At 39.8% G+C, this 17,540-nt stretch overlaps 1 protein-coding gene across 1 annotated transcript in view; it reads left to right on the forward strand.

The window, feature by feature from the left end:
- LOC139257042 (probable G-protein coupled receptor 139) overlaps window positions 1-15,300 on the forward strand; it is a 196,377-nt gene extending 181,077 nt beyond the window's left edge. Inside the window, exons 2-6 of the mRNA XM_070874383.1 lie at window positions 1,748-1,820; window positions 2,243-3,102; window positions 8,330-8,401; window positions 12,252-12,349; window positions 15,252-15,300. Of these exons, the coding sequence (XP_070730484.1) occupies window positions 1,748-1,820; window positions 2,243-3,102; window positions 8,330-8,401; window positions 12,252-12,349; window positions 15,252-15,300 (1,152 nt within the window). The remainder of the gene's footprint in view (window positions 1-1,747; window positions 1,821-2,242; window positions 3,103-8,329; window positions 8,402-12,251; window positions 12,350-15,251) is intronic.
- The last annotated feature ends 2,240 nt before the right edge of the window (window positions 15,301-17,540 follow it).

Consider the following 17,540-nt stretch of genomic DNA (forward strand, 5'->3'; position numbering starts at 1 on the left):
GGTGGTAAAAACAGAGAGACAGACTATTATCTGAATGGTGACAGATTAGGAAAAGGGGAGGTGCAACGAGACCTGGATGTCATGGTACATCAGGCATTGAAGGTTGGCATGCAGGTACAGCAGGCGGTTAAGAAGGCGAATGGCATGTTGGCCTTCATAGCGAGGGGAATTGAGTACAGGGGCAGGGAGGTGTTGCTACAGTTGTACAGGCCCTTGGTGAGGCCACACCTGGAGTATTGTGTACACTTTTGATCTCCTAACCTGAGGAAGGACATTCTTGCTATTGAGGGGGTGCAGCCAAGGTTCACCAGACTGATTCCCGGCATGGTGGGACTGACCTATCAAGAAAGATTGGATCAACTGGTCTTGTATTCACAGGAGTTCAGAAGAATGAGAGAGGCCCTCATAGAAACGTTTAAAATTCTGATGGGTTTAGACAGGTTAGATGCAGGAAGAATGTTCCCAATATTGGGGAAGTCCAGAACCAGGGGACACAATCTAAGAATAAGAGGTAAGTCATTTAGGACCGAGATGAGGAGAAACTTCTTCACCCAGAGAGTGGAGAACCTGTGGAATTCTCTACCACAGAAAGTTGTCGAGGCCAATTCACTAAATATATTCAAAAAGGAGTTAGATGAAGTCCTTACTACTAGGGGGATCAAGGGGTATGGCGAGAAAGCAGGAATGGGGTACTGAAGTTACATGTCCAGCCATGAACTCATTGAATGGCGCTGCAGGCTAGAAGGGCCGAATGGCCTATTCCTTCACCTATTTTCTATGCTTCTATGTTTCTATGAAATGATCTCCTTCCATACTCTAAAATTCCATGATTCTATGATTCTATACCAGTAGAGCATGGCCAGCTTGCATGTAATTTTAGCTTGCCACTAATTCCAGAAGTGCACTGTCACTGCCAGTGTAAGTTTTTGCGTAACGCTACTATCGGTGGAGCACGGTCACCTCTAATGCAATGTAGGGCTACCACTGCTACAGTACAAGCTAGACCCCGCTGGTGTAGCAGGGAGCCACGAGATGAGGACATTCCTGTCCAGCACGAGATTGAATGCAGAGTTAACGCTTGTCCCAGAAGAGCAAGGTCTTCTCAGGTATAAGTGTATTGTACAACTAGTACTGCAGTGGCACTTTCTCTTCTTGGGGAAGTGTATTGGTACCAATAGTACCAGATGCGCACGATCACCTCGATTTTAAGTGTTGGGCGTCCACAAGTACAGGAGAAAAACTCTGTCCTCAAGAGCAAGTGTAAGTTTAAGTGCAGTTTGACAACAACTATCAGAGGAAACGTTTACCTTCAATGTCGTAACACTGCGTTCATCACATGTCGCCCAAGATTTGGTTCAGCGGCTGGTCTGGAGGTGTTCGAGCCCTCAGACTGAGTCAAGGATAGGGTCGGGACCTCTACACCTATGGGAGCTCCCTTCACTGCTCCTGTAATAATAGGCTCAGCAGCTGTACTGGGAGGTTGTAGTTTCTAATTGTCAGGACGATTTTATTTGATTTGTATTTTTGAAACTTTCCAATAACAAATTATTTCTTTAATCTGACGAGTCACACAAAAACAAATTACCTCATTCTATTTGTTTATGATAGTGATTCATGCTAATTAGGAGTTAAGCTGATTGACACTCTGGAGCATTGACGTATGCATATATGTAGGTTCCCACGCATTGCATCAGTCGTGTTGCTGTCAGAATATTTCAGGTACGTCAGAATTCATCTATTCTTACAGAAAATGGGTCAACTAACGATGCTGCTGACAAAAGAGATTTATTACCCAATTCTCGCAGCCGTCGGTATCCCTGGTGAGCCATGTTAACCTATTTGTTGTTGATGTGTGTGAACTGACTCCTGTTCTTACGTGATAATGTATTTTCTGGATGGTAGCATTACAGGGTCGGTAGAGATTGGAACCAACTCTGGTCCACACTTTCTGCATTTCCTTTAAGCCAATAACATAAATGAAGTTACGATCTTCTCTGGAGCTACAGCGCTAGGATTTCAGTTGATTTCAGGAATGTCTTGTTGCCCGGTGCGGAATGAGCACTGCAGCAGCTCAGTAAAGTATGTGGATCGGTTTTGGAGAATAGAGATCCATTACTAATCATGCTGCACACTGCTCCGTGATGACAATAATACCGAATCTAGTAAAATACACTCAACAGGTATCTGCATATAAATTTCAGTCAGACGCTCTACATTATTTCTTCCTCTTTTTTTCTTACAGCAAACTTGGTGACTATTGCTATCTTATCCCGAGGAAACTGCGGCCTTTCCAATTGTATCTCTGTATACATGTTGGCCATGGCATCAGTGGATCTATTGGTAATGATCATCAATGTAACGGTGTACCATATTTTAAGTAATCACTTTCCATTTTCATTCCTGTCCCACACTCCCGTTTGTAAGTTCATTCTATACATGACTGCTGTCAACCTCGATTTGTCCGTTTGGTTCACCGTCTCCTTCACATTTGTCCGATTTGTGGTTATTTGCTGTCAGAAGTTTAAAACAAAGTATTGCACCGCGAGAACTGCAGCCGCGGTTATTGCAGCTATCACATTTCTCACCTTTTTGAAGAACATCCCTGTTTTGCTTGCATATGAACCTCAGCAGTTAATTAACAAGATGAAGTGGGGCTGCCGGACAAGTGTGGCTTTTATTGCATCAGCTGCAGGTGCAGCGTACGTCTGGTTTCACAGCGCCTGGGGCATTTGGCTTCCCTTTAGTTTAATTGCCTTGTTAAATTATTTGACAATCAGACGTATTTTATTGGCCAGTAGAACCCGCAGGCGTCTCCGAGGCCAGAGGAGTGAGTACCAGAGCGATTCAGAGATGGACAGCCGAAGGAAATCCATCATTTTACTCTTCGCTATATCAGGCAGTTTTATATTGTTGTGGATGACAGCTGCCGTGAGTTTGGTAACTACCAGGCTGGCAAGTAACAATTATTACCGAGGCGACCGCACAGACCCTGGATATATCGCCACTGAAACAGCAGCAATGTTAAAGTTTTTGAGTTGCTTTCAAAACCCGTTTATTTATGCAGCGACCCAGAGGAAATTCAGAGAAGAGCTGAAGACAGCGGTGAAATCTCCCTGGGCACTCATTCTGATATTAATTACTAAAGCACAATTTAACCTCCGTTTCCACCGTAGAATGTCATTTTCTTTTCTTATGATTTGAAAAATGTGTGAGATCATGTGTGAAAATTCCATCCATTTTGTAGTATGTATATGGTTTAAGCATTGCTTTAGTTTTTCACGTTTGTTTCGCTGATTAGACATAGACTATTCCTGAACGTTTAACACCGTTCAAGTTGAGGGATCAAAGATTACAATGACGAGATTCAGCAGTAGAGCCGTACATGTGGGCAACAGATTAATCCACCTTATACTGCAGATACTGGCATCGGGCCCCACTTAAAAATCATCAATAAATATTAATTACGTGCCGAAACAATCAAAGGTCTTGCGATCGTCGATATTGGTAACATTGCTGTAACTTTGGTGTGAGTATTGCAGACGTCAGTCTCTCTATTTGTCACCATTCCTCATGGACAATTAGAGTGGGCTTATGTATCGTCATCAGTGTTCGGATGGACGAAACAGTCATCGATGTGATCCTATACCTCTTGTGTCCCAAATACTGAAGGAAAATACTCGTTGTGCACTGCCTACTGTCTCTTATTCAGCACAAAGACGGAGACTGCTCTTTTATTGTGCTGTCGATAAAAATGTATTGAATAATATTATTGATAGCCTGTATCAGTGAGTCAAAGCAAAAGCTTGGAAAGTAATGTAAAAATAATGATTTTCTTAAAATTGTTCATTATTACAATTCATGCAAGTGATCTGTCAAAAACACTGCCAAAATATCAGCTAAAATCAAAACGATATTAAGTATCCTTTGTTTGGTTGAACATTTACCGACGGTGAGAAGAATCTTTGGTAATTAACGACTCATGATGTAGTTGCACATTCTTTCATCGAATAATTAACTAATCCCAGCATGAGTGACTCAGTTACAAATTGTCCATCGGTGATCTCGCCTGATTGTTTGAGAAACGGCAAGGAATGGGAATGGATTCTCAATGGGAAGGAGCTCAAGGATTTGGATGGACAGCGATCGATAGGAATCCAAATAATGAATCCGTAGGCAATTCATTTTCAGGCCGGAAAATCCATGATAATATTAACAAAAATTTCGATTTTATAGATATGAGTATTGATCAAAAGAATAAATAAATGAGGATAAATCTTTACACAATACTTTCGAGACCACTCTGAGAACACCATGTACAGATTTGGCCTGTCATTGTGGAAAACGCGTTCAATCCACTGAGAGTGGGCACTGTAGATTGACCAGTATGATGCTGTGGATCAGAACTATACTGACTATAGGAAGAGTTATGGGGACTATTTGAAATAGTGCAGCGAAAATTAAGATACGATTAAATAGAAGTTAAAACAATTCTAAACAGTTTCTGCACAATTTGGAGGGAAATATTATTCCAGGTAGTTCGTGAGTCCATGATGAAGTGAGATCAACTCAAAGTGGGTACAAAGGGAATGAGCAGAGTGTTTAGCACAAAACACTTCATGCAAATGGTTGCTGGCGCATGAAATGTTCTGTCTCAGGTAATATTTAAAAGAAAATTAGATGACTATTTGAATCATGGGAAGATAAATGATTGTAGAGAGAGAGAGGAGGGTAGTGTGGATAGGTTCTGCTCGCTGTATGAAGGAATCAGTACAGATAGAATGGGTCAATTGACGTACTCCCGCCCAGTATTTATGATTTGGAGTGTTTTTTTTACGTTGGTATAATTTTAATTTTTATTTGTTCCTAAGATAACTTCATCAGCGTTGAGAATCTATTAAACAAAATATTAAAAATGAACAAAAAACAAGGGCGATCCCATAAATTCAATAGTCACCTGTCCCTTACATTTTCTCATTTCTCAATAAACTTCTTCCATTTTGTAATTAGTTCGTTTTGAAAAGCCTGATCTTCCATCCCGTCCCATAAATTCTGACCGTTTGTGAATGTGTAACCTTGTCCTCCGCCTTGCTGACATCTGACTAGGACATTCCACCTGTATTTTACCAGCCTTACTGGACAATGAAGTGTTTCAGAAACTGCAGCAGTTTAATTAAAGTTGACACACCGGTGCTCAAACCAATATAATTCCTTTTTACATTGCTCCTCTACTAGGTCCTCAGCATTAGACCTCTGCCAGCCTTATTATAAAAACTGGGATTATTTGAGCTACTGTCAGCACCTCAGCAATCTTCCTTAATTGACGAAAACTGCAACAGTGTTAGTAAACATTCACACCTGTCAGTCCTCTTTCGTTTATCTCGCAGCGGCGTGCCACTGAATTACAGATTCCCATTGTATGTGTTTGAACACTGTAACTACAAGTAAAACCGCACTTCATCGCTGCCACTCATACAAACCCTCCTCAATGATTCACCTGTGTGCATTTCGAATACTGAGCAAATGGCAGAGAATTACAGAATTAGAAAGTACATCAGGAGACTGCGAGTGTTGGCGTGCCACTCCAGTCTGTTTGAAACTGTAATACAATTCGTCCAACTCCCCTGCTCTTTCCCCACAACCCAACAAACTATTCCTTTACAAATGTATATCCAATTCCCTTTTCAACATGACTATTTGTATAACGCTGTCAGCAGTGGCTCTGTGGTATAACTCTCGCCTCTGAATTAGAAAATAGTGGGGTAACGTTTAGCCCCAGAGACCTGAACACAACATCTATGCTGTCAGTTCAATGCAGTGCTGAGTGCATGCTGTACTGTCGGAGGTGCCGTCTTTCTAATGGAACGATGTCTGTCAGCTCTCTCAGATCGACATAAAAGATCTCACAGCACTATTTCGAAGAAGAGCAGGGGCGTTCTCCACAGTGTCCAGGAAAATATTCATCCGTCAATTAACATCATTGCACAGATTATCTGCTATTTATGAAACCTTGATGTGCACAAATCTACTGCCATGCTTCCTATATTACAACTGTATCTACACTTCAACCATAATTCATTGGCTGTAAAGCGCCATGGCATAGCATCATAGGGTCGTGAAAGATGCAGTATCTGTGCATCTTTTTCATTATCGAATCTGTTTCTATGAGCCGTTCAGGCAATGCATTCCAGATCATAACAGATCACTACGTATTAACAAATCTCCTCATCGCCTCTCGGGATCTTTTGCCAAATGCGTTAAATATGTGTCCTCTGAACAGGGCCCCTCGTGCCTGCGGAAATAATGTTTTCTTAGTTACCCAAAACCATCAGAATTTTGAAACAATTCCCCCTGAACATTCTCTACCGTTTGGAGAACCATCCTAGTTTCTGTCCATGACTTCAATTTTCAGATTTTTCCCCTGCTGCAGGTGAGGTTGAATGAGACCTCGCATTCGAAACACACCACCGACACATGATCGCTTTCCTGCTCACTTTAGAAAATATTTCTTTTATTTTTACCAGATAATTAACAATTTAAGATTAAGCAAAATGCATTTTAAGTGCGTAAAGCAATTCCGCTTTGAACGGATCGTATCTCGTCCTTCAACAACATTAATGATTCGCTGTTAACTTGCATCCATGCCTTTGTTACCTCTAGACTTGACTATTTTAATGCATTCTGCCTGGCCTTCCACATTTTACCTTAAACAAACGAGAGGTGATCTAAAACCTGGCTGCCCATGTTCCAACTCGCACCAAGTTCCACTCGCCCATCACTCCTGTGCTCGCTGATCTACATTGGCTCCTGTTGAAGCAAAGCACCGATTTCAAAATTCGCATCCCTGTTTTCAAATCCCTCCATTGCCTCGCCTGGCCTATCTCTGTAATCTGCTCCCACCCTTCAGACCGCAGATATTTGTGCGTTCCTCGAATTCTGATCTCTAAAGTATCATAATTATGATCAGTCAATCATTATGTTCCGTGCCTTCTGTTGCCTGCGCCCAAAGTCTGAATCTTCCTGCCGAAAACTCTCCGCCTCTCGACCTCTCTTTTCTCATTCAAGGCGCTCCTTAAAATGTATCTCTTTGAAAATATATTTTTCCTTATGAGGCTCGGTGTCAATTTATGTAATCTCATAATGCTCCTGTGAAGGGCATTGGGATGTTTCCTTACGTTAAACAGGCGATATAAATAAAAGTTATTTTGTTGTTGTTAACATAAATTCATCTAACGTTATTTAAAAACTAAAAACAAAATATGGTATGTATTTTCTTAATTCAAAGTGAGCCTGTCCCCGTCAATTCATTTGTTCGAATCTTCCCGCTTTCCTTCTCACAATGCCCCCCTCTCCTGGTTCCCTTTTTTTCCATCGTATCCCACATTCCGCCGATTCCATTCCACGGGTTCCCGCACTCTGCCAGTTCATGATCTCCACTTTTTCTGAGAATCGCCCCTCGAATATTATAGGGATCGATTTCAAATGAAATATATTACTTATGTCACAGTAAGTGTTGAGCTTATTTTATTTGGACTGTGTGGACAGTTCTGGCAAAATAATCATAGAAAGCATATGTCTGCAGTTTTTAGGTCACACAGCTCAGCAACAGAGATGTTGTGAAATCACAATTCCTGTTTAGAAAAAGTGATAGAAAATCTTGCATTCTATCCTTAGAAAACAGGATAATTCCTGGTGATCTAATATCAGTTTCATTCTAACTATGAGAATGCGCAGATGCACATTAAGAAAGAGTTCAAACATAAATATCGACAAATTTAAAATGTGAAATTTAAATTTAGAAGAGACGCCGGGCAGAACATTTCCGCACATTGGGTAACTGCATCTTGTATGTTATTTAATGATTTAGCAGGAGGGTGATTCACCACAAACCTATGTCTCTGAAACCGTCAACTATGTTATCAAAAGTTGTTTAAATGACAAACTGATCATTCTGTAAACAGACTTAAATATCACTGTGCTGTGCAACACAGGCAAAGGTAAACTGATAACTGTCGATGTGAGGAGGTAATGAATCAAGATGTAAAACGAAGAAAGCAAGAACATTATCTTGCAACAAGCGAATAGCATGAAAACGAATCCTTTAAGCAGAATACTCCTCTCACTACATTTACTGCAGTTTAGAAAGCAAGAATAGGAAACGTATTTTTTTTTATTATTTTGTTAAGCTACCGATTTATCCTAATGAAGCTCACAGTTGTTAAGGCTTGGTCTGTGGAGCCTGTCGCCACTTTAACATTACAAAAGCTGCAGACCCATTGATATACGATCCGCTGAAGTAAAAAGAACATAATTCTATTGGGTTTTCTTGAAGGGGCCAGGAATGTCCTGTGTTGTGAATCCAAGTATTATCCCAAGTCGTGGAGATCCCGTTGTTGAAAAGCTGGTAAGTTGAAATTCTGCATTCACCCCTTTAACACCTCACTGAGTAATTGGAGTAAAGAAGAAGAGGGGCGGAGTTATGCTGTATTGCACAATTGAGTGTTAAACGGATTGACGTGTATTAATACCCTGCTGCACTCTGGAAGCTGTAGTCCACCTGTGACAGAGACTCAGAATGAACTGATGCATTTTTGCACTGGGCTGAGCTGTACGATTTGGATGTTGCAGCAAAATTTAAGCATGCGGCTCCAGAAAGAGATGTAATGTTAGCAGGGAAAGCACTGGAGACATTTCTCACAGATAATTGCTGATTACTTCCTGATGCTTTGTTTCAATTCCAATTTGCAATGCTAATATGAATTTATTATCTTTATTAAATATTATAAGAACTGGATATAATGCTTCAATTTATCGACCAGCAATAATAAAAAAAGTTATCATTTTTTGAATGATTCAAATTTCTCTTGAAGGAAATAAACCTTACCTAACTGTTTGTGCTAATTGTTTAGAAAGGCTTCGCGGAGGGTTCAGGTGAATTTGTGTATCTCCCGGCTGTTTGAGCTCTTCAGTATGAGACCATATCTCGCAAAGTTAATGCAAGATTCCACTGTGAGGCCACATCTCGCAAAGTTAATGCAAGATTCCACGGTGAGACCACATCTCCCAAAGTTAATGCAAGATTCCATATCCGCTTCTCACAATCATTCTCTCCACTTTATTAGTGCAGCATTTGATACATTTACACTGTACACTGGAGCTCGCTTCCAGCAATTGCATAAAGATCATAAAATCATCGAACCATGTAATTATACATTTCAGAAGGAGGCCATTCGGCCTATTCTGCCTGTGACAGCTCTTTGAATGAGAAAAACAATTAGCCTCATTACTCTGCTACTTCCCCAATGCCCGCCAAAATTATATTTTTCAAGTAATTATCCAATTCCCTTTGTAAGCTGTAAATGAGCTTCCTTCCATCATCCTTTCCAGCAGTTGTTCAGGTAAGGATAAATCTCTAGGTATTTATTTTTCCTCATGTAGCCTCTGGTACTTGTGCCAATTATATTAAATATGTTTTCTCTGGTTACCGAGGGAACTGCCACTGGAAACAATTGTCTTCATATATAATTGATCAAAACCGTTCATAACTTATATTGAACTTGGCTCTCCACTGATATATGTATCTAATATTTATCACACGCCTCCATTTTCGATCTTCAATTTTGAATTCATTTATGGCTTGAATTCTTCCCAACAAGTCTATCATTAACTACTTTGTCAAACGTCTTTTGAAAATCCATTCACACAGCATCAACCGCACTAGCAACCTCATCAACCAACACAGTTATTTCCTCACAGGACTCGAACAGGTTAGTCAGCCAGGATTTCCCTTCAACAAATTGATGGTGGATAATCAACTCTCATTATCTAAGAGCAACTAACGTTTATGTCTGATTTTTGTCTCTAAAAATATACTGGCAGGATTGTAGTTGGCAAGTTTATCTCTCTCCCATTTATTGAATGGGGATAATAATTGCAAACCTCCATTGCTGTGATGGCACTCCCATCATAGAAACGTAGAACATTACAGCTTGGAATAAGGCCGTATCGGCCCATGGTGTCCACACTGACCGAGCAAGAGCTATCCAATATAATCTCACTTTCCAGCTCTTGGTCCATATCCCTGTAGATTACGGAACTGTAATGAAATGTGGTGAGGGATTCCGCCTCCAGTGCTCTTTCGGTAATTGAGTTCCAGAACCCCTCCACGCTCTGGGTAAAGACATTTCCCCTCATATCCCCTCTAATTCTTCTCCCCAATTACTTCAATTCTATGCCCGCTGGTTGTTGACCTTCTGCCAAAGGAAACAGGTAATTCATCTACACTGTACCCATGCCGCTCATAATTTAATGCACCAGAAATAGATCTCCCCTCAGCCACATCTGTTCCAAATAAAACGGACAGTGCATCTCCAATCTTTCCAGGTAGCCAAATTTCTCTAGACAAGGAAACATTTTGTAAACCTCCTCTGCTCCCCTTCAATGCATTGATATATTGCCTGTAATGTGGTGACCAGAACTGCACAAAGTACTCCAGCCATGGCCTAAGCAGTGTTTTATACAGTTCAATTCCAACGTCCATGCTCTTGTATTCCATGCTTCGATTAATCAAGGCACGCATTCCATATGCCTTGTTAAAAATCTTATCTACCTGGCCCGCCAGCTTAAGGGATTGATGGACCTTCATTCCAAGGTCCCTTTTTATCTCTACACTTTCAGTGTCGTTCTATTTAACGCATATTCCCTTGCGTTTTTAGAAATCCCCAAATCCTTTACAAACACATATCTGGATTTTTAAATGTGTTGTATTTCTTACTTGAAAGTATCAGAAGCATCATTTACATGTTGGCTCGAGTACTGGTTCTGACTGACTTCCCAGAGGAATAGTGAAGGCAACTTGAGCATACCCTTGACACAGTCCTCGTTGCCTAACTCCTCCAGGACAGTCAGTCTTGCAGTACTGATGATATAGTCAGTCTGACTTACATATTAACATAATAACGAATCGCGGGAGTAGTCTATGCGGCCCTTCGTGCCTTCTCCAACATTCAATAAGATCATTTTTTAAATTATTAGTTCATGTTTTCTGAGCGCCGAAGGCTATGCCAGCATTTATTGTCCATCTCTAATTGCCCGTGAGAAAATGGTTGTGAGACGCTTTCTTGCACTAATATAGTCCTTGTGATGAAGTGACTCCCACAGTGTGGTTAGGGCGAGATTTCCAGGATTTTGTCCTTCAGAACTGAGCCAACTCCGACAGTACGGGTGCTACCAAGCCACTGCTGGTGATGTACATTGAAGTTCCCCGTCTATAGTACATTCTGTGCCCTTGACACTCTTAATGTTGCTTGCAAGTGGTTTTCAACATGCTGGAGTGGTAATTCATTTGCTGAGCTAGGGTGGCCGCTTGTAATTATCAGATGGCTTCGTGGCCCATGCTTGACATGAACACTTGTAAATTCATGAGTCAATGTTGAGGACTGCCATAGGCACACCCTCCCGAATGTATGCCACTATGCTGCCACCTCGGATTGGTCTGTCCAGCTCACTGGTTCTCAACCGGTATTCCTCGGCACATTGTTATACATTTGCTGTAACTTGCTTTCTTTTTAACCTGTGTTCACGTTTTAATCTCTTCAAGTGTGCCGCCAAAATCTCTACTATTCAAAAATGTGCTGCGAACAAAGAAATTGTGAGAGCCACCAGTCCAGCTGGTGGGACATGACACACCAGGGATAGTGATGGAGACGTCTGGGACATTGGCTGAATGGTTTAATTCTGTGGAATGACTATTTCAAGGTGTTGCTTCACTGGTCTGTAGGACAGCTCTCCCAATATTGACAAAATTCGCCAGATGCTGCTAAGGAAGACTTTGCAGGGTCGACTGAGATGGCTGTGCCTTTGTCATGCCCGAAGCCGGTGCTGAGATTGATTATGATAGTTCTTCCAGTTTGATTATTATTATTTATTGTGGAGTTTTGTTACAACTGAGTGTCTTGCTAGGACAATTAAGAGAGCATTTAAGAGTCAACCACCTTACTGTAGTTCTCTAATCACATTTCGGCCAGACCACATAAGGATAGCAGATTTACTTCCCTAAATGTCAATCGGAGACCAGGTGGATTTTGACGACAAAGCTCCAGCTTCATTGTCAGCATTATCGATGGCCGCTTTTTCTTCCAGATTTATTTGCTGAACTGAATTTAAAATCCTCAGCTGTGTGGTGGACTTCTGCTTATTTATGCAGCATTCTAGATTACTGGTCCTGTAACATAATCATTATGCTGCCATCCCAGTCTGTAGAGCAGACTGAACACAGCAGCGTGGTACAGGAAGCAATTCAAGTGGGAAGAATGAAAAGTAAAGTTGTCGTGTTACGGGACAGTATCGTCAGGTTGGTAGATATTGCTCCCTGCAGATGTGAGTGGGATGAGATAGAACCAGTTTTCGAGATTAAAGTAGGAAGCAACCGCATCGTTATAACAAGGAAGGAAGATCATCAGAGAGAATTTGAGGTTCTAGGATCCAAATTAAACACCGAACCTCAAAGGTGATAACAGCTGGATTGTTAACTGAGCCATCCACAATTTGGCAATGGGAGAAGCAGAGCAGAGACTCAAATGTGTTTCTCAGACAGTGATGCTGGAGGAAGGGCCTTAGACTGATGGAACACTGGCAGCAACACTCGGGAAAGAGGCAGCTGCCCCATTGGGATAGTCTCCACTTAAAACGGGCTTGGACCAGTGTCCTGACGGATGCAATATTTAAGGCTGTAGATAAGGCTTTAATCTAAAAAGGCAGGAGTGGTCACGTATGGGGAAATTTAGTAATCTGAGGAGAAACGTCAAAGCAATGGAGCAGTGTCGCGATTTCAGTGAAGATAAGTGTGACAGAGAATTTAAAGGTAATAGTGCTTTAGCGAATAAGGCTAAGACTAATATTAAACGTTTAAAATTGAAGGTTATTGAACGAATGCACAAAGCCTTCGCAAAAAGATGGATCAATTCGTGGTACAAATAGAGATACATGTGTTTGATCCAGTAGCCATTACGGCGAGATGGTTGGAAGGTGACCAAGGTTGGGAAATATTCCTCGGTTCTTGACGTTTCATCAATTATGGCAGAATGGAAAAGAAGAGTGAATACAGCAAATAATAAAAGAGTACTTGAGGATAGGCGTGAGAAAGGATATCAGCTAGGAAGATCAGGAAGTGCAATCAGTATGTGTGGAGATAAGAAAAAAATTATGTTGAGAAAACACTTGTCGGAGTACTGCCGAGGTCCCCTAAAAGTAGCTACACCGGGGGACAGATTATTAATTAGCAAATACTATCAGCTTGTTACAAAGGTAATACAATAATTGCGAAGAACATTAATTCTCAAATACGCAGATCAAATCAAATTGACAAAGGTCGTCAGGAGGACGAGTTTATGAATGTGTTGAAGGGAGTTTCCATGCACAGTACGGCATGGAACCAACCAGAGATCAGTCGAGTTTAGAACTTGTAATGTGGCATGAGACAGCGTTAATTGGTAATCACATAGTCAAGATTGCTTTGTGGAAGAGACATCATAATATGATAGAATTTCACGTTGTGTTTCAGAATGAAATACTTAGGTACGAAACTAGAGTCATAAACTTAAATAATGCCAATCGCATACGGTTGAAGGTTAGGTAGATCTAGAAACCAAATTAAGAAGTATGGTGGCAGATAACAAGTGGCAAACATTTAAAGAAATATTCCGAAATTGTAAACGAATATATATTTTATTAATAAATAAAAACTTCATCCTTGGCGAACGAAATAAGATAACCATAGTGTTACATGAAAAGAGAGATTTATAATGTTGCAAAAACATTTGTAAGCATGAGGATTAGGAGAGCTTTAGAAACCATCACAGGATGATCAGAAGTTGGAGAAAAACGTGGAAAATAAAATTAAAGATTTAACTTACAAGCATTATAAAAACATATTGTAGAAATATTGTAATTTTATCAAAGGTAGAGAGTAGTAATAGTAAGCATTGGTGGCTGACAGAGTAGAAGTTATAAATGGGAAGAAGGAAATGGCAGAAATTTTAACAAATATTCTTTCTATCTCCCTTCACGGTATAGGACACTAAACACACAGAAAATAGTGGGAATCCAAAGAGCTAATAAGAATGATGAATTGAACGTAATTTCCATCAGTAGGAAAAAGGTAATTGAGAAACTAATGGGATTAAAGCCGTCAAATCCCCTGCATATGATGGTCTAATTCCTCGGGTTCTAAAAGAGATGGCTGCGGAGTTCGTGGCTGCATTCGGTGTGATCTAAAACATTTCTCTAGATTCTAGAATAGTCACAACGAATTGTAAGGCAAGGATGGAGAGAGCAAACAGGGAACTCAAAGCCAGTCAACCTGATGGCAGTTGTTGGGAAAATGCTTGAAACCATTATAAAGGAAGTGCTGAAAAGCTACAAAGAAAATGAGAATATTTTTAGGCAGATTCAGCATGGTTTTACGGAAGGCATATCATGTTTCAGAAATTGATTAGAGTTTATTGAGGATGTAGCTAGCAGGATAGGTAAACTGCAATCATTGTATGTAATATATTTAGTATTCCACAATGCATTCAATGAGGTACAACACAAAAGTATATCATTCAAGATTGGTGCTCATGAGTTGTTCTGAATGTATTACCATGGATAGTGGATTAATTAACGGAGAGAACACAGAGAGTCGGTGCAAATGGGTAATTTTCCAGTTGGCAGGCTAAATTTGTGGGGTGCCGCAAGAGCCACCGTTTAAGCCTCATCTATTAACAATTATTATAAATGAATTAGATCAGTCTCAAAGTTTTTGTTTTCGCGGCACACTTTTGAATACTAGATTTTTTGGCGGCACACTTGAATGGATTAAAAGGTGAACACAGGTTAAAATAAAAGCAAGTTGCAGAAAATTTAAAAAACATTTTATTAATCACAGTATATGAAGATATACAGCATGAGCACAGGTATGTTATTAATTATTTTATATTCTGAAATAACAATACAATAATAAACTATAATAATAATTCCTCACGTTAATATAGATTACTTAGTATTTTAACGTGATACTTGAGCCTGACGTTTGTTAGTTATGTCACTAATATTAGGGCGTATAAAAAATAAGGCGACTCTCATTTAGTGTTCAAGTTCGCTAAGTTTATCCCGCTTTTTGCATTTGATGTTCGTAAGAGTTGAGAAGCCTAATTCGCAGAGACATGATGTTGAAAACTGCATCAGAATTATCAAGGCTTTTTTTGATATTGCAGGATATTCTTCTTTAATAGAAATCCAGAACGCAAGAAGATACAAATCTGAATGTTTCATTTTAAATGGCTATCTGCAGAAATTCTTCTTCTTCTTGCAATGTAAAATCAAAATCTGACATATTCATTGTCAAAAATCGATTTCCTTACAAATCATAATTCTCTACATCCAAAGATGGAAAATATTTTTGGAAGTTGCCTTCCATTGATGCCAAATGCTCTATCACGATAGGAGCAATCTTTTTAATACTGTGATTTGGTATCAAAGGGAAAATTTCAAGATTTCTTTCTGTTGCTCTCTTTTTCCAGATGGAATTTTTTTTCTGAATAGCTAATAGCTTGTCTGTGGAGGTGATAATGGTTTCATTTCGCCCTTGCATAGTGGTATAAACGCTGTTAAGACAATTAAAAATGCCTGCCAAATATGCTAACTTAGCAGACCATATTTCAATCTTAAGGTATTTGCAAAAAGTATTGTTTCCTTCGCTTTCAAAAAATACTGACAATTTTTCTTTCAGGTCAAATACATGACATAAGATTTTTCCCCTTGAAAGACATCTTACCTCTGTATGCAAAAGTAAACATTCGTGCTCTGCATCGATAGGTTTGCAGAGCTGTGGAAACAAACGAGTTTTTAAATGTCTTGATTTTATATAAGTTACAATATTAACAACTGGATATAAAACAGATTATAATTCTAGCTCTAATGCCTTTGTAACAAGTGCTTCCCTATGCAAAAAGCAATGCGTGAATAAAATATTTGGATTATCTTTTTTTCGAGCGTAATGAATCCTTTGACAAATTCTACCATCGATGGAGCAACGTCCGTGCAAATACCAATACATGAGTCCAATGACATTTTCAAGACTTCTAAATATGAATTCACGGAATCAAATACGTCTTGAGGTCCAGTATTTTCTGGAAGTTCTCTGCAGCACAGAAATTGGTCCAATATCACGTTTCCATGAATGAAGCAAACAAATGCAAATAATTGTGCTTTATCACTAATCTTGGTGGACTCGTCGATTTGCAAAGCAAAATTCGAGTTTGTAAGTTTTTCAGCTACATTTCCTTCAATGTTAGATGACATATAACGTATTCTTCTCCGAATTGTATCGTCAGTAAGCGGAATATTTGCAATTTCTTGTTCCGCATCATCACCCGCATTATTTTGACAATTTTACGAATGCAGGCAAAATAATTGACTCAACTATAGTATTAGGCTTCATTTCCTGCGCTATGAATTCAGCAAATTCATAAGAAGCACTTTGAACCTTATCTGACACCTTAACATTTTTTTCAAAACATGTCACTTGTTTTGATTGCGTTGCCATCAATCTCCAAAAATAAATCTGATCTTTTGTTGCAAGATGTGAATGTTCCGTACTAAAATTACGTTTTAATTTACTGGGAATCATTGCACTGTTCGACAGTTTTTATCCGCACACAATACACAGTGGAATGGGGCATTCTTCTTCTCCTGTCCAAGAACAACATACCTCAAATAACCCTCCATATATTGACGACGAATTTTGGATTTTTGGGGATTTGGTTTGGCACAGCTTGTACTGGCATTGATTGTAGGACAATTAGCGTCACTTGTAGTGGAACTGTCATTGCTATCTCCTTGCTCATTCTTACGTTTTCTTATGATGAATTTGTCCATTGGTGGGGAAAAACTTTATTCGTCTGAGTGATCCAAACTACAGACAGACACAAACTGGGTCTTCCAATTTCCAAACTCCAGTGAGTCCAGACAGAAACGAACCTAGAGTTGAATAGAAAGTTTTGATTTTGACTCTGGTCAAAATATGCTAAAAGCCAACTCTCAAAAATCAAAGGAACCCCTCGGGCGGCTCGGCCAGATCAAGTTGGATGCGGCATACATCAAAGGAGCCGCTAATTGGCATGATGTCAGATCAAAGCATCAAAGATGCCGCCAGTCCCGGCCACACGTCAAGCTGCAGATCAATAAACAAAAGTAGCAAAATATAAATAAGCAAGTGGTTAAATGTAATTCAACAGTTTTTGTTATTTTATTATAAAAGCTAGACTTTTTACTCCATAGGAGTTAGACCCGTCTTTCATTTCTTTCATCCAAATTTATAATCAAATTTTAAACTTTTCACATGAACAATTTAATACTATTATTTTGGTTTGGGGGTGGCCAGGGCACAAGTGACCTCCTGGCTATGCCCTTGGTACAGCCACACATACACACAAATGTATATATATATACACACACACAGACACAGACAAACACACACTCGATGGTAGGCACTCGCACTTTTC

This window comes from Pristiophorus japonicus, unplaced genomic scaffold, assembly GCF_044704955.1.
Source record: "Pristiophorus japonicus isolate sPriJap1 unplaced genomic scaffold, sPriJap1.hap1 HAP1_SCAFFOLD_80, whole genome shotgun sequence".
Taxonomy (NCBI): Eukaryota; Metazoa; Chordata; class Chondrichthyes; family Pristiophoridae; genus Pristiophorus; species Pristiophorus japonicus.